Source organism: Lontra canadensis, unplaced genomic scaffold (assembly GCF_010015895.1).
Source record: "Lontra canadensis isolate GAN:19392208 unplaced genomic scaffold, GSC_riverotter_1.0 scaffold51, whole genome shotgun sequence".
NCBI lineage: Eukaryota > Metazoa > Chordata > Mammalia > Carnivora > Mustelidae > Lontra > Lontra canadensis.
Genome location: NW_022631045.1, coordinates 11,870,653 through 11,893,669, shown reverse-complemented (window position 1 = coordinate 11,893,669; position 23,017 = coordinate 11,870,653). Strand labels below are relative to the sequence as shown.

At 40.9% G+C, this 23,017-nt stretch overlaps 1 protein-coding gene across 9 annotated transcripts in view; it reads left to right on the top strand.

Annotated features, from left to right (window-relative positions):
- Nucleotides 1-2,851: 2,851 nt before the first annotated feature.
- Nucleotides 2,852-23,017, top strand: part of RCBTB1 (RCC1 and BTB domain containing protein 1) — a 62,563-nt gene continuing 42,397 nt past the window's right edge. For 5 of the 9 annotated variants that reach the window (XR_004384618.1, XR_004384619.1, XM_032874062.1 and 2 more), the window contains exons 1-4: nt 2,852-2,941; nt 19,336-19,411; nt 19,525-19,694; nt 20,286-20,436. Coding sequence is in view for 6 of the 9 variants with exons in the window: in XM_032874062.1 (XP_032729953.1) it covers nt 19,569-19,694; nt 20,286-20,436 (277 nt within the window). In the remaining 3 variants the exon portion in view is untranslated. Of the gene's footprint in view, nt 2,949-19,335; nt 19,412-19,524; nt 19,695-20,285; nt 20,437-23,017 lie in introns of those variants that run through there. The other 4 variants (XM_032874060.1, XM_032874059.1, XM_032874064.1 and 1 more) reach the window with 4 other exon arrangements.

Sequence of the window (23,017 nt, the reverse complement as noted above, 5' to 3'; positions counted from 1 at the left end):
ATTGTAATTAGAATTGTTCTCCTACGTCCCACTCTACCTTAAAGCTTACACTAACTGTATTTCATTGGGGTGGTGTTTTTCTTTTTTAAGACTTCATTTATTTATTTGAGACAGTGAGCAAGAGAGAGAGGATGAGCAGATGGAGAAGGAGAGGCAGACCACTCCCCAAGGAGAGAGCCTGATCCTGGGATCATGGCCTGAGCCGAAGGCAGATGCTTAAGCCACCCAGGCACCACTCGTTAGGTTCTTGACAGATACTCTTTTCAAGCATAGTCCTGTCTTAGCATGAACACTAAGAGGGATCTCCCTCCCTGCTGGGTAGAAACTGGGTAGAATCCAGTTTCTTCCTTAAAGCACTACCTGTAAATTGAGTTATTTTGCCAAGTAGTTTAAAGTGCTCTAAAATAATCTTGTTTGGAACAAGTAATTTTGCTACTTTTAGATAACAATTACACAGAGCTTTTGAAGTTGGAAAAAAAAAGTTTAAAAATCACCTAGTACTAGTCCACAGGCCAATTTTAGGTTGAGTCTATGATTTGTCTGAGGGAAAGTTAATGCAATAAATAACACTAATACTAATAAATAGATCAGTCTTTCAAGTACAGCAATGTTAACCAATTAGGTTTCCTTTGTCCCAGAGGTAAATGAGGTCGCCAATTCCAGCTATATAGGGTTGCTCACTTTTCCTAAATAAATAATACTGTTTCATGCCTTCCTACCTTTGAACACACTGTTCTCTCTTCTGGAAGGCCTTTCTTTCCCTTCCATCTAACTACTACATGTCCTCCGAATACATTTTCCCAGGAAGTTTTTTTCCTGGCCTTCTAACAGTGGTGCTTCCTTCCCGTTCACCTGGCATACTTTTCACGCTGTACTGGAATAATGAAACAAACTCCATATTCCTTGAGATCAGCAACCACATCTTATCCAACCTTTTATCAGTAACGATGTTCCAAGTATAGCATCTAGCACATGATTAAGCAGTGAGAGCTCAGGAAATATTTGATGACTCAAACCCCAAACCTCAATATTTTTCTCAAACGAGTATGTTTTACAGAAGCTCTTTTGATCAGTAGCGTAAAGAAACTGACTTCAGTTTTTGTGTATGGGTTTTTTTTTTTTTTTTAACAAAGTAAGCTCAAAGAATTTTTAGTAAATCCACTGACTATTACAACCTTGGTGGTGCCACTTTATTCAGTGGCTACGGAGGGTTTAACATATTGACCTTCACTCAGGGGATTTTGAGGGCACTGTATTAAGCCCAGAAGTCCTGTTTCAAAGACTTCATAATCTAAGGAAGAAGATAGCAATAGACAATTCACCTCTTATACAAAAAGTACAGTACATTTCTAGGCAGTATGAGACTTATGTATCAGAATATATAGTTGCCAGGAAATCAGGAAGAAGTTACTGCAGACACTGTCTGAATGAATTTCAGTTGCTGAAGCTGTGAAAACAGGGAGGAGGATGCAGAGAAGGAAGACAAGAGTAGGTGGTATTTGATCTGGATTTTGAAAGATGAGTAGGAGACTGATGAGTACCTAGGGCTGTTGTTAAAGATAACCGGAACCCCACAATAGTTAGAGCAGTAAAGCAGATTTTATTCAGGAACTTTTGGCAATAGGAGAAAAGAGACTTCAGTATACAATTGGGTTTGATCGCACTATTGTAATAGTTTCTGAATAAAATCTGCTATAATGCTTTAAGTACTGTCTGACTCTGATTTTATTTAAGCAGGAAGGGGTAGTGACTACAGAGAGTGGTGGAGGAATGAATGACTGCAAAGGTGAGTAAAGCAATTTAGGGAAACAGTAATCCAATGAAAGTTGAGTAGTCAAGGAAATCGGGAATTCTCTGGAGCCAGAGCCTAGAGCACTGCTGAGCAAGTGCCAGAAGATGCGAAAAAGCAGCCTTCTTCTAGTGGATTAACCGAGTTGTTTGGTGATACTTGGAAATGTTTTTCTGTTCATTCACGGGAGTTCAAGTGGGAAAGTAAGTTTGAACAAGATTGCTTAGAAAGTTATGCCGGTAAGTTTGGACTTTATCCTGTGGCCTATGGAGCCAACTGGAGTTTTCAAAAGGCTGTACATACAGTACTTTATAAAGATGATTGCGGTCTCAACAGATGACACGCTGGAGCAGCATAAAGCAACCCCGGCCTCAGTTTACAATTTATAGTAAGCAAAGGGTTGGGTCATTTGCTGTTTTAGGTCCCTTACCACCCCGGGGGCATGCTTCCGCGGTAGGTCTGCCTTCCTTTCCTCACCTGGGCCCTATGCCTCCCTCCCTCCCTCCTCCTGATCCCGGGGCACTAGCCACGTTCCCTACCCTGTGGCCTAGCGCAGCTGTTCTCGGACGGGTAGGAAAGGGCGGGGGGAGACATCTCTGGAGTTAAACGAGCCTCTCCTCCGAAACCCTTTGTCCCCAGCAGCACCACCTGGGGAGCCCAGAGGGGAGCAGGGCGTGCCACGGGGCGGGGAGAGCAGTTTCCAGTCGCTTTTCCGTCCTGGGTCCCTCGGGGAGGCTGGCCGGCCGAACCCACGGCTCAATCAACCATCGGGGAGTGCGGCGGGAACCAGCCCCTCGAGCGTCCATGGCTCCCTGAGACAAGAGCCTGCGAGTCTCGGCGGTCACCGAGCTCCACCGCAACTCTCCTCAGAGAACCCCCCCCTGGAGCCCAGAAACACCGGCTCGCGGTCCCCGCCTGTCAGGAGGCTAAGCCCGGGGCCGCCCGGAGCCGCCCGGCGCGCGGCGTCGACGTCACGTGAGGCGGCCCGGCCACGTGACCCGGCGGCCCGGCCCCTGGCGCCCGCCTCCCGCTCCTCCCCTTCGCCCGGCGTCCCCGCAGCTCCTCGCTGGCGACTCTCTGGCCCGCGGAGCTTCGGAGATTCCCGCGGCTGGGCCCGGCGGGACGGCGTGAGACAGCGGCTTGGCGTCCCAGGTAGCCGGTGAGGCTCGGGCCCGAGCTCGCGGGGGCCGCTTCCGCCCCTGCCCCTCTGCTTGCGTCCCGTTCTACCCGTTCCCTCCCTTCGGCTGCGGGCCTCGGCCCCCCTGGCCCCCGAGCCCCGGGGCTCCCGGCCCCCCGGCGGCGGGTCCGCGGGGCGCTGTGTCCTGGCCGATGTCTGCGCCGCCAGACAAGGCACCGTTGGCATCTCTGCTGTCGTTTCTTCCGAGGAGGAGAGAAAGGGTGGGGGGAGGCTGGCGAAAGTTTTCCCGGCTCCCTTTTTTGAGCTGTTTGGACGCGGCTTTGCTCCCTGCTGAAGCCTCTTACCGTTCTCGGCGCTGTTTTGCTGAGAAAAGACCTCCCCTCCAACTCTCTTCCCCATCCTCACTCGGCCTTTCCCGAGATCGTTCCATCTCCTCCTTCACCTCCGGAGGGTAGTGTCACAAACCGTGTTCTCCACCGTTTCCCTTTCTCCCACAACACGGTTTCCGCGAATGGGCATGCACTTAGGGACCTTTATCCAGGAGTGCGGCGAACTGAGGGAAATATTTCTCTTGTCCTGCCTCGGGTATGCTACCTACTCTATTTTATAGGCGATGACCATCGAGGCATGCTCTCCTCTCTCATAAGTGGCTTTTTGTGTATACTTGTTTGCATGCGAGACATTCCGATGTCATCTTTGCAGCTGGGGATTACAGTTTTATAAAGCAATATTATAATACTGCTTAAAAACCAGATTTAAAGTCTTATCTGACTTTGGCCTGTGTTGGGGGGAATATAGTTCTTGGAGACAGAAAGATTTTCAGACTGTTATGCATTGTGGGATACTAACATCAAAACACTGAGTATATCATGCTGAAGGGAGTGGAAAAATGAGCTAACCCTGAGGGCAGTTTATAATGTGCTTTAAACTTTACAAAGTATCCATTTGAACTGAGCACAAGGTGAATTTCACCTCTTTAAAGTGCTTTCAGGGTTGAGTAGGTAACTGCATTTCCATTCCGTTTATATAGCAGTTAAACTGTGAGATGGATATCTTTTAATCCGTTGTGGGAATACCAGTCTATTTATTAAGTACTTCTGGACAGGTCCTGTTTCTTCTTCCCTCTAGAAGAAGAGGAAGGATATTAATCATTAAAGAGATTTCTTCTACAGTGATTTTTTTATGGGTGTGATCGAAATGATCAAATTCTGGGAACTTCAGAAAGCAACTAGCCTTAAAAAGCTATCAAGTTTGCAGCTTAAAAAATATTATTTTAAATTTTTAAAAATAAAGAGTGCCTATATGTTCTAGCAAGACCTTTGGCTTCATTTTATTAATCAGTTCAAGCTGGGAAGTCTGAGACAGTGTCTTCCTTTATTTGAAAGTCAGTGTGGGGAAGACGAAACTGAAAGGAAATCAAAGACCATTATTATTATTGTTTTTTCTGTGTGTACTACATTAAACAGTAATTCATGCGTCATAGATAAGGTGCGGATGCTCAAGGATTCTAGATATTTTTTAAGATATTCTGTGGTTTAAAAAAAAACCCTAAAAATGTTATATATTGTGTACATGTTGAGGAATGCACAGGAGGCATATGATGAATGTTGTTTGAGTTTAACCAGAATATATTTCATAGAGGAGGTCATTTAATCAAGTGATTATCTAAGTCAGTTATGTGTTTGACCCACAGTATGGACTTAATGTTTTAAAATTTCCAAGTATAGTAAGTCCACAATATAGGCTTTTTTTTTTTTTTCCTAATCTTGCCAGGAAAAAATGAAAGAAAATTTAGAAACTACAGAAGCATAAAAAAGAATGTACATCACCTGTAATTATGTCATCTGAAGATAACAGCATTTAATATTTTGGGACATACATCCTTTTTACTATACAAATTTGCTGGGTTGCTGCGTTCAGATAGTGAGATTTCCTGTCAAAAGAGATAATGTGATATCCAAATCTAGCTTATACCTGAGTCTAGGAGAGCCAATAGCAAAAGTTTGAGTATTGAGGAACTTAGCCAGATCTTTTTAGATAATTTTGAGTTTCGGTGGAGTTTGAATATCAAGAGTTGAAATAGCTGGGTATATCTCTATTTTTTTTTTTTTTTTAGTGTTAGATTTTAATAAATGAGATCATACTCATACATACCTAACAAATCGTAAAGTGTGAAAGGACTTGAGGAGATAATGAATTTCACTTGGGAAAGACTATACTCAGGCCATTCCCAAAAGATGGTATCTATACTTCCCACAACCTCAGAAAAGAAGATTCCGTGGCTTTCCTGAGATTAGCATTCCACAGGGGCAAGAGTATGTTTGCTGAGATGTCCTTTTTAATGCTTAAGAAGTTTTAGTTTTGGAGTTGAACAAAGTCTATCCAGTTCTAGTGCTTCAGTCATGAACCCAAATAGTATGGTGGAAACATCTAGTAACATTGTTAACAGCTGTGGTGAAGTGTTTCTAAGATCACTGCCAACAGTTCCTCCCCCTATGCTTGACTGCTGTACCTTCCATCAAAGAGATGGAGTGTCTGGCTGCTCCATGTAAATCTAGGAGGAGAGACCACCCGCAGTGGCCCAGCTATGTGAGTGAGGCCCTTTTCAGCCTTACTTAAGCTCTCTTTGCCTCCCTCATGAGTAACCTCAACTGAGTTACTCAAAGCATAGAATTCAAAGAAATAACAAACAGCTCTCCGTTTAAGCCACTGAGTTTTGGGATTGTATGTTAGTCAGCAAAACATGATTGAGACAACAGCACAGCACCTTGTGTCATAAAATCTGTGGTGTAAATCTGGTTCACATATAAGTCAGTCCCAAGATATGATCTGTGAGCACAAAATTGAGGTCAGCATATGCAGTAGTGTGCCTTAGTGAGAAGTCTCTAAATTATTCAGTTTTTATATCCTTATTCCGTAAGGATATACCTACTGAATTAGTTTCACTGAATGGTGTGACAGTATCTTTCACTGGTTGCATCAAAAATCAGTTAACATGTTTTAAAGGAATTACCCATTATTGAGCTGATGGATATGTGGTGTTTTCTTGCAGTTTGCCATTTGATGGATTTAGTACCATGATTGTAGTTGTAAATACATACGGTACAGATGTAAGATCTGCTGCAGTGAACAGATGTTTGTGAGGTGCGTTGTTCTCAAGGGTCAAGAAGAGTGAATCTTATGCAGACTGTCATTTCAAATGTGTCTATTATGGGACTTTCAACAAGGAGATGATCTTATTGTTCAGGAGCACTTGTCTCATTATGTTTATTTTATTTTTTAAAGATTATTTATTTATTTATTTGACAGACAGAGACCACAAGTAGACAGAGAGGCAGAGAGAGAGGGGAAAAGCAGGCTCCCTGCTGAGCAGAGAGCCTGATGCGGAGCTCCATCCCAGGACCCTGAGATCATGACCTGAGCTGAAGGCAGAGGCTTAACCCACTGAGCCATCCAGGCGCCCCGTCTCATTATGTGTAAATGAGCAATTTCCCATTCCAAGTCTGCTTAGATCAGTTTAAGAAAAACAGATACCTCACTGGAGAAGAAAAACTCATAGGAGATCAGATGGGTACTTCTACAGACTTAAGGTTTCCAACTTCCACTGGGCTCTGTCTTAGCACATCTGTAGGTTCCTCTATTCAGTCGTCTTTCCTCCCAGGGAGAAAAAGTTGACCTCAGAAGAGAATGGCCCCAAATGCACATCAAACCCACAGTGAGATACTTCTTCACACCCACTAAGATGGTTATAATAAAAAAGACAATAAGTGTTGACGAGGATGTGGGGAAGTTGGAACCCTCATAAACTGCTGGTGGAAGTGAAAAATGTAGAGGGAGGGGTAGAGAAAGAGAAGAGAAGAAGAGAAAAAGAAATAGCTTCCAACTTCTGGTGCCCCGACCTTGAAACTCACTTCCATCCATATCTATCCTTTCCTTTTCTTGTGTTTTCGCAGAAGACTCTCCCCCCTTCTACAGCTTGTCTTGTACCTGTGCTTCAGATTCCACTTCTTGTTACTTTCTCAGAAACCTTATTTAGTGGTTAGGTCATGTCCTTATCTTTCTCTCTACTGGCTCCTTCCCATTAACATTTAAACATTTTTCAGTCTCTGGGGGCACCTGGTTGGCTCAGTCCAAAGGGCATGTGGCTCTTGATTTCAGGGTTGTGAGTTCAAGCCCCATATTGAGTGTAGAAATTACTTGAAAATAAATTGTTAAAACGAATATTTTTAGATCTCTAATATGTTTAAAACAGATCATCCAAAATATGTCCTTCAGCTCCAGCCCATTTTACATTTACTGCCTATTTCTCTTTTCCCTCACAGTCAAACTTAGTGAACAGTTTCTTTATATTCATTGTTTCCTTTCCTTGCCTTTCGCATGCTCCTCAACCTGATGCAATTTGGCCGTGTCCACCCACAGCTTCACCGAAACTCTTCTTGTGGAAGTTGCGAATGATTCTTGTTAATCCAGGGGACCTTTCTGTGTCCTTACCTTGTTTGGTCTCAGCAGCTTTAGAGCTTGGCACTACCTCCTTTGTGTGATACTCATGTCCCTAGGCTTCCATGACACTGTTTTCTGCTGGTTTTCTTCCTACTCTGCCTATCTCTTCTGCATGGGTATTCCTTGTCTCTGGGCTGTTGGACTTTCTTAGAGTTCTTTCCAAAATCCTGCTCTCTCCCTACTCCATACGCTTTTCCCTGGGTGATCTCATGCCGAATTTCCAGATCTCCAATCCGGATCTTTCTTGATCTTCAGATGTGTAAATCTACCTATTAGACATATCCACTCTGATTTTCCATAGGTAGCTAAACTTAACATGTCCAGGGGAGAATTCCTCATTCTCCCTTCTGGAATTGGCTGTATTCTCTGTCCTAGTGAGTGGCACTACTGTACTCAGTTACTTCTGCTGAGCAGCTGGGTGTAACGCTTGGTTCTTGCTTTCCCTTATTCAGCTCCTTTCCTCCCAGTCGGTCAGTTACAGAATCCTCTTGAGTCTGTCTCCTGTCCAGGTTGCTCCATTTCCATTTCTTTGGCACAGGCTGTTTTCTTTCCTGCCTTACCGCAGCCACCTTAGGCTCCCCCTGAGTTCTTTTCCTTCATCCCCATCTGCTCTCTACATTCAGCCAAAGTAATCTTGAACAGACCTACATCTGATCACTTCCCTGCTTAAGGTCTTTCAGTGATTAAATGTCGCTCTTAGGATAAAGGCTAAGCTTTTTGGCTAGTGCCATGCTAAATTTCTCTCAGTTCTTCCATCTGATGTATACGTATTCACTGTTTCCTGCCTGGCTTTTCGCAGGTAGTTGACACTTGTGATTCTGGTGTTCCCATGGCATTCACACCTTCCCATCAGAGCAGTGGCCCCTCTGGTGAACATCTGTTTATGTGCCTAGACTCCTCTGACTCCGTGTAAGTTCTGCTAGGGTCCAGGAGGGGGTTGCAGTGTTGGCTTTGTGTCCTTTTTACCCAGTGGACATCCAGTAAACATTTATTGAATGAATACAGTATGGGTCTGCCTGTCTACTGCTGGAATTTTAATTTGGCTTTAGGCCATCGCAGGGTATGGTTGATTATTTATTTTTATTTTTATTTATTTATTTTTTTTTTTGAGAGAGGAAGTGAGAGAAAGCATGAGCAGGGTGAGGGGCAGAGGGAGAAGCACACTCTCCGCTGAGCAGGGAGCCCGATGTGGGGCTCAGTCCCTGGACTCTGAGATCATGACCTGAGCCAAAGGCAGACACTTAACCTACTGTGTTATCCAGGTGCCCTGGTTGATACTTCTAACATGGCGGAGACTAGTAGCTGAAATCACATTAGAGCTTTTTACATAGGAAGGGTTCATGATACCATAAATGGATTTGAGCTTGGATCCCTCTATTCCAGCCTTGAACACAATAGAAAAATAAAATCGTGTATTACTATGTTCTATCCATTTCTTCAGACTTTTGACCCATCTGTTTTTACTTGATCTCTTTTACACAGCTTTGTCTGTTTGGTGCGATGAAGAACAAAACTACAGAAATTATTTCAAGTCATGAAATTTTCTTTTCTGGTTTCCTTTTAAAAATAGAAGTGTATCATGAAAGCAATGCTTCTATAAGATTACAGTCAGCTTTACAACCCTGGATACCTTAAAAAAAAATTTTTTTTTCTGCTAATACTATTGCCACTTGGGTTGTTTGCTTTTCTAACCTGAGCACTTGGCCTCAGTTGAATTATTTCTTCACTTATAATGAGCTGTCAGATTCCCTATGTCCTAGAATTGCCTAAAGCTTCTGTGCAATGAAATGAGAGTAGCCCCTGGATGATGGGGATAAAGAATTGCTTCTAGAAGCCATAATTGCAAATTGTGTTTCAAGTAAAGTAACTTACTGGCAATTGGGAAGGGACAGATGTCCTCTCCAGTGAGTAATACCTTTGAACAAAAGTGATGAGGCAGAGTGCTCGGAAATTCTAAAACATCAGTCTGTTTTAAATGAAGGTAGGAGGATTGCCTTGTCACCCGTGCATCTGCATCTTTGTGAAGGATGGCATAAACTCTTTTGGAGAATGTGGTGTTCTGGAGCCCTTTGTCTTTGTGGAATTTGTCAAATATTCAGGACATTCCCCTTCATTCTTCTAGTAAGGTAAGCTTGCAGAAAGGAGAAGTGGATGACAGCTATTGCAGCAGCCGGGGCAGTAAAGTATCAGTATCTCAGTAAATCTCTGAAACTTTGTTTCTTTGCAGTACTTATACCATAGAACTGATGCAGTAGTTTTAAAGTGTATTTTTATTTAGGGGCGCCTGGGTGGCTCAGGGTCCCGGCATCCAGCCCCGCATCGGGCTCCATGGCCAGTGGGGAGTCCGCTCCTCCTTCTCCCTCTGCCCCTTTCCCTGGCTTGTGTGTGCATGCTCCTGCTCGCTCTCTCTCTCTCAAATAAATGAATTAAATCTTAAAAAAAAAAAGTGTATTTTTCTTTATAAAGTTTTGAGGCTGAGCCTCTTAGAGGCGTGTCTGCACCTTGGAAATACATTTGGTGTCGAAGTCAGAGGTGTAGCATCTGTTCAGTCTTAAAAAGCTCGTCAGAGTAGGTATAGAAGAAATCGATGAGAGTAACATTTGGCTCTTCTGTAACTTCAGAGGTTTCTTGAATTTACTTTGCTGTAGCACAGATGTAGGACATGGCAAGTTGTGAAGTTGTACTCCCCAAATTTACCTAAAACCCTAGAACTCGTCTATTTGGAAGTTTTACTAGAATTGAAAAACAGAACTCAAAAATAGAGAAAGATGGCTACACACTTAAATCTTTTGTGCTCAAACAGGAAGTTCCATTGGTGAAAAAGGAAGAAAGCTATGAAAAACACTTATTCCTGCAGGAAACTGGCTGATCTTCACTGAGGAAATGCTTACATTTTATCATCTGTTAGGCTACTGAGAAGTTGATTTCTGGGACTTCATGTAGCGCTTTTCTAGAATATATCATTTTCACATAGTTTTGACACTTGTGCAAGTAATTTTTTTCCATTTATACGTTGACACATATCACACGGACCATATGTTTGTGTGTGGTATTCCACTGTTTGCGTTGTTATTCTGCTCGTGTTCTAGGTTCCCACTTGCCAGGATCTTTCTGTTAGACTGTCATCTCCCCAGAGCCAGGGACCACGAATGTATTGCTCTTTATGATTTCCTCCTGGTATGTGGGGTCATTGTCAGAAGAAGAGTTGATATGTGCTGTTATTTTGTTCATATTATTGGAAAGTAGTGCTTTTTTGGTGAGGCATCTTAGACTTTATCAATAGCTCATTAACTATAAATAAATTCCTTTTGTAAGGCAGTTTAGCAGCTTAAGCTGATAACAAATAATTACCCATCCACTTTATGAAAATGGAAAAACTTCTATTAGTGATTTTCAGTATACGTGTAAGTGCTTTAAGTAAATTATTTTGCAATTAAAAAAATCTTTCCATATTTGACATAGCTGTTTCAAAGGCTATATCCTGTATGCTAAAGAGCACACAGGCCCCTTTCCAATGGATTGATTCAGCGTTTAGAGTCTTTTTTATGTTTACTGTGAGACTATCAGCTTCTATGATAAGGAACAATTCAAGCTTGCTTCATGCCCCAAGAATGACAGCAGAAAAGGAGTCAGGATCTTGGTGCTAACCAGTTCCGCGGGGCTGTTCACACTCTTCTGACCTCTTTTCCTTAGCAAGCTTTTAGGCCAGCGGAAGACAGGTTCTGAGGTGTACTTTCCCATCAGTGGCGTCCGTCTCCTTTGTCGCCACATATATGCTGGTTAGAATGAAGGTTGAGATCTGTGTGGAAGCCCCAGGCTTGTAAGTTATAATTCTAATTTCTACTATTATTGAGAGCATTATTTTATCAAAAGTTTTCCTGGAATAGATTCTCTATTTCCTGTTGTCTTTAAAAAATTTTGTAAGTGTATTCAAATATATTTTTTGCTAGATCAGTAAAGCAAACCTGTAACAGTTACTTGGTTCCTAGGGGAAGGGAAAATAAATCTACTCTTAGAGGGATCAAAAGATTGGTTGCTACATTACTCCTTTAGTCTTCCAGTTCCAAATGTAGATTTCTAAAATTGGAAGGTCTGTGTTTGTCCTCTTGTCTAAATTTGCTTTCAGAGTGTAAAATAAAAATAACCTTTTCTTCTCCATGCCATGAGCTTTCTGAGGGACAGTGCTTGTCACTAGGAAAAGCCATCCAGGGAATGGGATTTTGATCCAGAGTACCAGTGGACACAGAAAAAGTCTGTGGGAATATGGGATATATTTTTGAGTGTCAGAGAAAATACGGAGATCCAAGTGGGTTGGCATATTATCCTTTGAAGCGTTAAGACTCTTTTCCATCATCTGCTTTCATTTCTCATTTCTGTTCTTCTACTCTTGCTTTATTTCCGTATGGCAAAAAAATAAGAAATCATTGATTCACCTATTAATGCACAGCGAGTGATAATGGAGGGTGAACATATCAATGCTTTTTTTTTTTTTAAGATTTTATTTATTTATTTGACAGACAGAGATCACAAGCAGGCAGAGAGGCAGGCAGAGAGAGAGGGAGGAAGCAGGCTCCCCACTGAGCAGAGAGCCCAATGTGGGGCTCGATCCTAGGACTCTGGGATCATGACCTGAGCCAAAGGCAGAGGCTCTAACCCACTGAGCCACCCAGGCGCCCCCATATCAATGCTTTTTATGAGAGAGTACTTCCTAAATAATGGGCAGAAAAAATGTTGCAAAAAGAAAAAAGATTATTGTACTGAAGTACTTCAGAGGTGACTATTTAATATAATGGACATGCTCATTGAAACTCATTTCTATGATTATCAGTCAAGCCCTAGAAGGACTGGTCGTCATAACAAATAGTTGGTTTAGTTTGAACTGCTGTATATGCTGGAAAGTTCTAAGAAGGCTGTATGTCTTTTAGAAATGATCCGTTTAGGATATCTTTAATCTGAATTTGCCTTCCCAAGACAGAATTAATGAATTATGATTGTACTTATTAAAAAATGTTTTTTAGGACTGAAACTTAATTTTAAAATATATATCTTTGGGGCACCTGGGTGGCTCAGTCATGGAATGTCTGCCTTTGACTCAGGTCATGATCCCAGGGTCCTGGGATTGAGCCCATCATCAGGCTCCCTGCTCTGTGGGAACCTGCTTCTCCCTCTCCCTCTCCCTCTCCCACTCCCTCTGCTGTGTTCCCTCTCTCACTCTCTCTCTCCCTCTCTCTCTCTGTCAAATAAATAAATAAAATCTATAAAAAAATAAATTATGTCTGAGTTTATTAATGCAGGTTTGATGTAAATAGGGGATCATAATTTTATTTAAGATTTATTTATTTGAGAAAGAGTATACATATGTGTGGGGGAGAGGCAGGGGGTGAGGAAGAGAATCTCCAGTGGACTCCGCCCCCCTGAGGAGGAGGAGTGCAGAGCCACCCTGAGATCATGACCTGAGCCAAATCCAAGAGTTGGTCACTTAACCGACTGAGCTACCCAGGTGCCCCCATAATTTGATTTTTACAAATTGTGACAAAATATACATAGCATAAAAACTATTTTAACTCTTGGTAGGTATACAGTTTACTGACATTAAGAACATTCACATTACTAGGCAGTTGTTACTACTACCTGTTTCCATAGAACTTTCTCATCCTCCCAAACTGTCACTCTGTATTCATTAAACCAGTAACTCCCCATTCTCATCTCTGCCCAGTTGCTGGCAACTATCATTCTTTCTTTCTCTATATATTTGACTAGGCTAGGCACCTCCTGTAAGTGGAGTCATACAATTGTGTTCTTTTGTGTCTGGCTTGTTTCACTTAACCTAATGTTCTCAAGGTTCATCCCCATTATGCCATGTCTCAGTCATCTCTTTTTTAAGTTTGAATACTATTCCATTGTATGTAGATACCATATTTTGTTTATCCGTGCATCTATTTGTAGATATTTGAGTTTTCCACCTTTTGGCTATTGTGAATGACATTGCCTGGTCATTGGTGTACAACTGTCTATTCAAGTCCCTGCTTTCAATTCTTTTGTGTTTATACTAGAAGTAGAATTGCTAGATCATATGGTAATTCTTTATTTTTTTAAGATTTTATTTATTGGACAGAGAGATACAGCGAGATCACAAACACAAGCAGAGGGGTGGGAGAGGGAGAAGCAGACTTCCCTCTGAGCAGGGAGCCCGATTTGAGGCTCAATCCCAGGACCCTGGGATCATGACCCGAGCCGAAGGCAGATGCTCAACGACTGAGCTCCCCAGGAGCCCCTGTCTTTAATTTTTTGAGGAACTAACATAATGTTTTCTACATTGGCTATAACATTTTACATTCCTACTTTCTACATTTATATTAATAACTCATTTTACAGATTTGCTTGAAACACTCTGCCATCCTAGGCTGTAAATTTAAGGCAAGAATCTCTCTTTAAACTTTAGCAGTTTAGGGGGTATATGTAATTCAAATAACTAAGCTTTTATTTTCATTTAAAATATTTGCTTATCTTTTGACCACAGAGTGTTTGTTACAGAAATGTGGAATATATTTGAGCAGTACAAAGAAAGTATCACCTCTTAATCTCACTAGAGAAATACATTTGGTGTGTATGTGTCCTTTATCTGTATGTATTATGTTTTTTAAAATTTTAATCACATAGCTCGTACTGTTTTCTAACATAGCTAAGCCTTACAGGTGCATTTGGTGTTTTGCAGGGTGTTTTGTTTTGTTTTTAACATAAGAATAAGCTCATAGTTTAGTATTAGCATCTCCCTTGGGATATTTCATTTGAGGGATGTGTCATAGTACTATGGAAGGAAAAGCATTGGGTTACCTTCCTTAAAAATCACTGCTGAATACTTTCCAAAGTATGTGTCTATCCAGGATGGCCCAGGTTGAGCAGGCCATATGAAGATTCTTTCCTATTAGTAGTGGCTTCTGATAGAATATTACTATTTGAAGCATGATGACTTAAGTGAAAGGATGTTGAACTATGTTTATATACCTTTCAGTGTAATCCATACAGTTAGAACAAATTTGTTAATACTTCTTGTTTGGGCAAATTTAGTAGATGTCATGAGACATTTGAGCTGTCCTAATACTGTTCTTCTTGTGACTGATCCTTATATTTCTGACTCATTGTTAGGCACGGGGAGTCTTGGGCCTGGTATAGATTTCATAACAGATTAAATGCTAGTTAATTTCTAGTGATTCCAACTGCTTTAGCCTTTTGGATTTGTAGTATACACACTTTGTAATTTTGTGGTAGAGGGTCAAACATAAGAAGTTGATAGAATGATACTTATCTTAGTATGCTTTTCTTAATATTAGTTAGCAAAGGTTTCGCTGTCCCCAACATCTCACCACAGTAATCTAATTGTAATGATATGGTGATAATTTTGAGTTAATTAGGGAATGTTGGTAGAATTTGCATTTATATTATACTGCCCTAGGAAAGAGACACCACATGCCCACGTTCAGAACTGATCTATTCTTACAGCAGATAAGTACATCCTGAGTTCTAATACCTCCACAAAACTTCTTGGGGAACCTTGTCTGAATTCTGAGGATACCTTGTTCGTGTCATCAGCTGCTCATCTTGAACATGGTCTAAGGGAGACAACCTTGTGCTGTAGCAGTCTATAGCCCAAGGAGGCACCTTGCGTTCATCTACTCTTGTGAGCTCCTTGAGGACAAAGGGTCCTGCATTTGGTCTCCAGGATGTGCTGCCTAGTGGTTTTCGGAAAAAGGAAGGAATGAGTGACATTCTCAAGGTTTCACCGGGCAAATCTAGATAGAGGCTTATTAGTGAATACATTTTGGCGGGGGGGAGTTCTTTTTGTATTTGAAGTATTTTAAAAACAGATGCTGGTGTACATTATTGGATAAAGTCAGAAGGAAGTAATGCTGGAGAAGTTTAACCACTGAAGGGCCAGGGCTGATGTTCTCTGATGTAAGAAGACTCAGAAGGCTGGGGGTTGAGTCCTGACTATGCCACTCACTGCTCTGTGACCTTGGGATGTCACTTTACCTCTGAGCCCCACTTCTTATTTGCTAAGAATGGATTATAACTTTCCTTACAAGAGTATCGTGAAGATTAAATGAAATAATATATGTGAAGCTGCTTAACATAATGTCTGCATCTGTTCTCGATCGCTGTTCCTGTCTTCCTTCCTGGTCTTTGTTTACTTCACAGGATCGTGTTGCTAGGAGTGATTACTTGCTTGTGCAGCATTACTGCCCTTCTTCTCATGTGTTCCACAATCCCCTGCAGCTTATTCTTTACATCTTGAGCATAACATTATAGAATCTTACAGGTCAGATTTTTGAGAGACCCAGGCTCAGGAAGGTATGTGGCATGTCACACTGATTAATTAAAAGCCAACCTGGGAATAAAACACGTGCTTCAGGACACTGTCTTTTCTACCATATCAAGGCTGTTGCTAATACTTTCTGCTTTTATGATGGGTGTGAACCTATGAGATACATGGCCTGGTTTTATATTAACTTTTAATTTTATAAGCCTTTGGAGAAATATCTTGTAAAACAAAACTTCAAGTAATTTAGAAATGGGTTCATATAATAAGCCATCATTATGAAATATATAATAAGTTCATATAATAAGCCATCATTATGAAAGCCTGATTTTTCAGTAGCTTACCAAACCTTTGGGGTCGGAGTTGCCCATGACTGATTAATGACTTCAGAATAATTGTACTGTTGTCAGGAAAATGTTTAAGTTTGATGATAGTATCCCTTTGTGTTGTAATTTTAAATGTGGTAAATTATATTTTTTTGGCTAATTTAAATCCCCCGTTTTCCCTGTTTATTTAAAATTCTATATTATATGCAATATTAAATGTGAGGACTAACTTTGATGTGGTTCACATTTTAGGAAAATAAAGTTCTGGATTTTTTTTTTTTTTTGAGGGGGTGGAATTGATTTATCAGCTTCTAGACATTTACACTGTTTTCCTTTCTTGTGACTCTTCCCTGTTGTTTTTTTTTTTTTTTTTTTTTGAAGATTTTATTTATTTATTTATTTATTTGATAGAGTGAGAGAGAGAGAGACAGACAGACAGAGAACACAAGCAGGCAGAGAGGCAGGCAGAGGCAGAGAGAGAAGCAGGTTCCCCACTGAGCAAGGAGCCTGACGCAGGGCTCGATCCTAGGACCCCGAGATCATGACCCAAGCTGAAGGCAGCGGCTTAACCCAGTGAGCCACCCAGGTGCCCCTCCCTGTCTGTTTTGTAAGAGACACAAGTCAGGCCGTTTGGGTGGGACAGGGTAAGTGGCATCTTTTTTGTTACCTCTAAGAGCATTTAAGACAATCTTACCATACAAAGAACACAAAAATCAAGAACAAAGAAAAGAACAATAGACCAGAAGAAAAAAAGGGACTTTATGTAAAAAGATGATGCATGAGGCCAAGAGGTCAAGAGTGTGCGTGCAGATTCCAGATTCCGGATTGTGTGGCTTCAGGCCCTGATTCAGCCACTTAATGGTTTGAGCAAATTCTTGAAATCTCTTTGCCTCCATTTCCTTGTCTATAAAGTGAGGATTTACGTGAGTTAATAGAAAATATGGGGTGCCTGGGTGGCTCAGTGGGTTCAGCCTCTGCCTTCGGCTCAGGTCATGATCCCCTGCTTTGGGATCAAGCCCTGCATCAGGCTCTCTGCTAAGTAGGGAGCCTGCTTCCCCCCACACCGCACTCTCTGCCTGCCTCTCTGCCTATTTGCGATCTCTCTCCCTGTCAAATAAATAAAATCTTTAAAAAAAAAAAAAAAGAAAATATTAGGAACAGTACTTGGCACATTGTGTTCAAGAAATGTCAGTTGTTATTATTGCTCTTATTGTGATTATTTTTTAAATGATGCCCAGCCTCACTCATCATAGGAGGAGTTCAAGTTGAAACAAAACTGAGACACCATGATAAAACTGTGTGGTAAGGATATGGCTAACCAGGTACTGCCATACATTGGTAGTTATTTTATATACTGGTACTACTTCAGTAAGGGACAATTTGAGGTAACTGTTAAAAGGTAAAATAGCAATTTGGGGTGCCTAGGTGGTGCTTTAAGGCTCTTTCTCCCTTTCCCTCTGCCCTCCATCCCCACTGTGTGCTTGCTGGCTCTCAAATAAATAAGTAAATCTTTAAAAAAATAGCAGTTAAACTTTAATCCAGCAGTTCCATTTTTAGGGATTTATACTATAAATGCATGTATAAAAAAAGACAAGTATGTGCAATAATGTATGTAGACAATAATTGGAGTCTTGTTTATGTTAAGAAAAGACTAGCAGTGACTTAAACAGTCTCTCAGTGGAAGCAGGTAAGTTGTTAACGTGATGTAATGGAATGCTACATAGTACCATTGAAAAGAAATGAAGTAAATCTGCATGTGCTCATATAGAATGATTTCCAAGAAGCACTGTTAAGTAAGGGAAGAAAGGCTTCCACACATACATCCACAAAATGCTTTTGTAAGCATACACAGTCTCTGGAAAGAATTAGAAACAACTGTTCACAGTGGTTGCCTTTGAGGAGAGGGCTGGGGAGGGATAAAGTAGAGCGACTTACGTTACTCCTTTGAACTGGTTGAAACAAAATTTTTGAACATGTTTATGTATTATAGTTTTTCACCCTTCCTCAAACTTTACCTGTTCCCACCAGCACGTGCCTGTGCACACTTCTCAGAACATTCACATGTTGTTCCAGTAGTCTGAGTGATGGGGAATAGCCTGTCCTGATCGTGTTAAATCTTATTGAGTATGTGATGTGATTCTTGGTATACAGTAGTTATCTGGTCCTTGTCATTGGACGAGTTGGTGCTCATGGGAAAAATCTCCCTGGATGGTGAAAATTGAGGCCTTGGTTAAGTATACCAAAGCCCCAAGGCTCTCTCTAGGTGTTATCAGAGGTACTGTAGCCCAGAAGGCCTTGGTCTTGAGCCTGGCTCTCCTATTTTTAGAGATCTGAGAAGAGAGTGCGGAGGAAGGAACTTTAGGAGTTCTGTACCTCATTAGGAAACCCTGGTTGTATTTATAAACTGGTTCTATTTCAGTTTCTAGAGGTGAGAGCCAGAATGGAAACTCAGTTGGCATGGTAGGGTTTTGTGCTTGTGCAGCTCCCTGGAATTTCTAGAAATACTTTTTAACCCTAGAAGAATTGGAGGCATGACCAGGATGGATTCTTTGTGTAAAACTCCTTAAACAGGTCAAGTTTAGAGTTTTATGGAAATTTATACCTATGTCTACTTTTTATAAGATACTATTTAAGCTAATTGCTGCTTGCATGAAGGCTATAGTCGTGACCTTGAACAATAAGATTAGGATGAATTGTCTTCCCTTGTTCATCTGATACCTTTTCAGTATGAAATGAAATTTGATCTGTATATAGAAAATGTCATAGAAATTAAGACCAGAATATAATATTTTATTTTATGGTTTCATTCAGTATATCTTAGTCTTGTTCTTCTTAGTATTTTTGCCACTCTAGACTTACGTGAGGGATGTCCCATTCCCATGATTAAACAGTGGCTTGGCATGGCAGTGATTTTCTATGAAGGATGGGGATCTTTGAGTTCATCTTGGGGGTGGAAGGAGGACAGTGGGGAAGTAGAGGTAATGATTCTGATTTTTGTAACATTCAGTGCATGCACACACCTTCCTGCCCTGCCTCTCCTGAGCAAGAATTGAGTGTCTTAGACAAACTAGTACTGTAACCTTTAACTTTTATCTCAGTAACCTAAAGAAAAATTGCCTGACGAGAGACCCTGGTTTCATCCAGTTAGCTGCCTTTCCATTATCTGCTCTCTGGTTGCAAGTGAGCATGTCTGTAACAGATAAGCACTGACTTGTAAGTTGGTAAGACCAGCAACTGGTTCTATCGAGTTGTTCTCTTGTTGCAGAAAAAGGTCCAGGTCTGACGGTGGAGGAAGGACTGGAGAGGTTGCTGGGGAAAGTGAGCGATCCATTTACCCAAAGGTTGGTACTTTCTTTTAAAATTAGGTTTTCTTTTCCTTTATTCACAGTGTCTTTTTTTGGAAGTTAGTTTAGTGGTTATTTAATTATTTTCTTGGGGCCTTTTTTTGTAGCAGCAGAGATGTCGGCTTATTTATAGGAATTACTTGAAGCCAGAGTCATGGTGGATGTAGGAAAGTGGCCAATCTTCACTCTGCTCTCCCCTCAAGAAATTGCATCTATTCGGAAAGCATGTGTCTTTGGCACCTCAGCCAATGAAGCACTGTACGTTACTGACAATGATGAGGTAAGAATCTCTTAAAACCCAGCGTGGAATAGGGGTGAGCTCTAAAGTGTGATGTTTGAAGACCAAGAAAAGGTTGTGGCCAGCTGAGCTTTCCAGAATGCAAGTTTACTCATATCAGTCTCTGTTTTGAACTAATTCAGTGGAAGATCCATAGACACATTCATTCCACTTTCCCTGGTATGTTTTTTGGCACTTTATCCCTTTGGCCCTTACCTTCCTTCCAGTCTTTTTTCTCCTACCGCTATCCCAGATGGATCCAGCAAGGCCTACCTCCTTATGTGCTGAAAAGCTTGGGGATAAAAGAACCTGAAATTCAAGAAGACCATGTCTTTGATACAGTTTCTCTCTCTTTTCAGTTTTTTGATTTAATACCCCTCAACCCTCTGCTGCTCTTTGAATTTCATAGTATAGCCATGTATTCTAAAACTTCAATAATGTTAGCAGAGCTTGAAATTTTCTTAATGCGATCCGTCTTTTCCTACCTACTGAGCTGTCACACTGAACTTGAGTGTGTCTTATTTTCAGAGTGGAGAAGGGAGCCTTTGTGTAACTTTAGGCCAAGTGACTCAGACAAAACTATTTGTTTTCTAGGTCTTTGTATTTGGCCTGAACTATAGTAACTGTCTAGGAACTGGAGATAACCAGAGTACGCTTGTACCCAAAAAGCTAGAAGCCTTATGTGGAAAGAAGATTAAAAGCCTTAGTTATGGGAGTGGACCACATGTCCTTCTCAGCACTGAAGGTAAAGAGGGAACAAAGCCAGCTTTTCACATTGTGGGAAATCAAGCGTTAATTCTGAGCTAAGGGGAGGTGGGGCCATATGAAATAATTTCGAATGGTTTATTTCTTAATTTCTGAGAACTATACCAAACTGTTAAGCACTTCAGGTTAATTCTGGAGCAGCCATAATATTATATTGCTTGCAAATTAAGCAAACGTTAGCATACTAATGTAAAGTCGTTAAAGATTAGATGTAGCAAATGAAGTAGTCCTTCAGCCTAATTTTTCAGTGGATTTATGGTAGCAAGGCAACTTTTGGGGTTTATTTGGCACATTTTTATAAACACACATAATTCTGGTTTTCCTTTTATTGTGTAGTTCCTGAATCTCAAATTTAAGAAATCTTCGTTTATTCCCTGACATTCATGTGTGTGCCATCTGGAAAGAATGTGGGATAGATTTTACTCCTTTTACTTCTCCTATCACTGAAGAAGGACACTGTAACGTTCTTCTTTAGTAATTTATCTGCACTGTGGACAACCAGGACTCTGAAAAATAGGTTCTATATACCCTAAATTCTTCCTTAATATTTTAAGCATGTTAACTCTTTCTCTAGCAGAGACCCTCTGCTTTCTGTGGGGAAGCTTTTTATTTGCTTCTCTTTCTCTCTCCAGACTGAGGAATCAGCTTCCTTGGATATTGCCAGAGGTCTTAGTATTGAGCTTTTTAATTGCCTTTAATTCATATCTGAATCCACTCCAAGTTGTCTGCATCTTTCTCAAGCTGTGAGATCCAGATCTGAGTGTGATTGTCTAGTGAGAATATAACTGGTGTTGAGCGTAATGAAGTGATGATCTCACTTCCCGTGTTGTGTAACTGTGCTGTCTGGCATCACACTGGCTCTCTCAGGCAGTTACTACTTTGCTGACTGGTTCTGCTTGTCATCTCTCATGACCTAATGATTTGATTTTTTCCTAACAAATACCACTTTTAACTGGTTACTGATATCTGACTGTAAAACACTGGGACAGTTTTTTAGAGCAAGCACACTAAAATGTATACATTTATATTATTTATTTTTAAAATAAAGATTACTTGAGAGAGCGTGTGTGCACATTCATGTGTGAGTGGGGGGAGGGGAAGAGGGCGAGGGAGAGACAGAATCTCAGGTAGGCTCTCCGCCGAGCTTGAAACCCAATACCGGGCTTGATCTCACGACCCTGAGATCATGACCAGAGCTGAAATCAAGAGTTGGATTCTTGTTTTTGTTTTTTTAAAGATTTTATTTATGTGTTTGACAGATAGACAGCCGGAGAGGGAACACAAGAAGGGGGAGTGGGAGAGAGAGAAGCAGGCTTCTTGCTGAGTAGGGAACCCAATCCAGGGCTCGATCCTAGGACACTGGGATCAGGATCTGTGCTGAAAGCAGACGCCCAATGACTGAGTCACCCAGCCCCCAAAGAGTTGGATTCTTAACCGATAGAGCCACCCAGGCACCCCTAAAACATATATATTTAAATTCTTGGTTTTCTTCAAAGTGGTGACCTTAGGAAATTACAGCTCTTGGAATTATTTGCAGAGTCCAGATCGTGTAGTCTTAACTATCTTGAGTGTTATAATGATATAAACATAAGTAAACATAAAACATAAAAATACAAATAAAATAACTGATTTTCTTGTGGGAATATTTTTCTTTAATTCCGTTTTGATTGTTATAATACATTTTATACGATATACTTTAAATGTATCCTACATAATGTATCAGTGTATGTATAGCACATATATTTGTGCATATTGTATACGTATTACGAACAAATAGTTGTAAAACAAATTAAACCATTTAAAACACTTCAAACCATCAAGTAGTGTATGGATTTTAGTAAAAAACAGAAGGACCTCTGCTTCACCCCTCCTCAGTCTTAGAAACTACCCTTCAGAAGGAACCACTTTTAATCCCTTCAAGTGTTTCTTCACATTTAATCTTGATTTTTAAATTAATACACATACACTTTCTTTGTGAATTTTCAATTTTAGATCTTATTCTTCCACTTTTTATCATGGCTGATAGAAGTTAGCTTTCTTTCCCCTTCTTTTCCTCCTTTAGTCCTTTCAGTATAGCAATACCACCATTTTGGTTAGGTCGATATTCAGTGTTTACATTATTAAGAGACTGTAACAGGGATTTTTGGCTGAGCCACCACCTTCTGTACAACTGTTTGTTTTCCTGGGATTCATTCATTTATTTTTCTGTAGGGCTGTCATTATGTCCAAATGCATCAGTAGAGCAGTATATGTATCTCAGCACTTCTGATTTGTCTGTTTGTCTCTGGAGCCCTCCATCCCCATGTTCCAGCCAGGACTGGTCACTGTAGGCCTGCTGCCCAGTTCTCAACCTAGAACCTCATTCACTGTTATCTGTGGAAGTCCCCTCACCTTTGTCCTTTCTAGATCCCCTATTTCTTGTGCCCCTGTGTCTTCTTCCTTAGATTATACCCTTATTTGGATGAAACAGATTCTCTGGTAGCTTCCCAAGGAAGGTGGTGTGAGAGAAATCTTCGAGACATTCTCTTAAAATGTCTTCATTTTATGCATGCAGTTGCTCA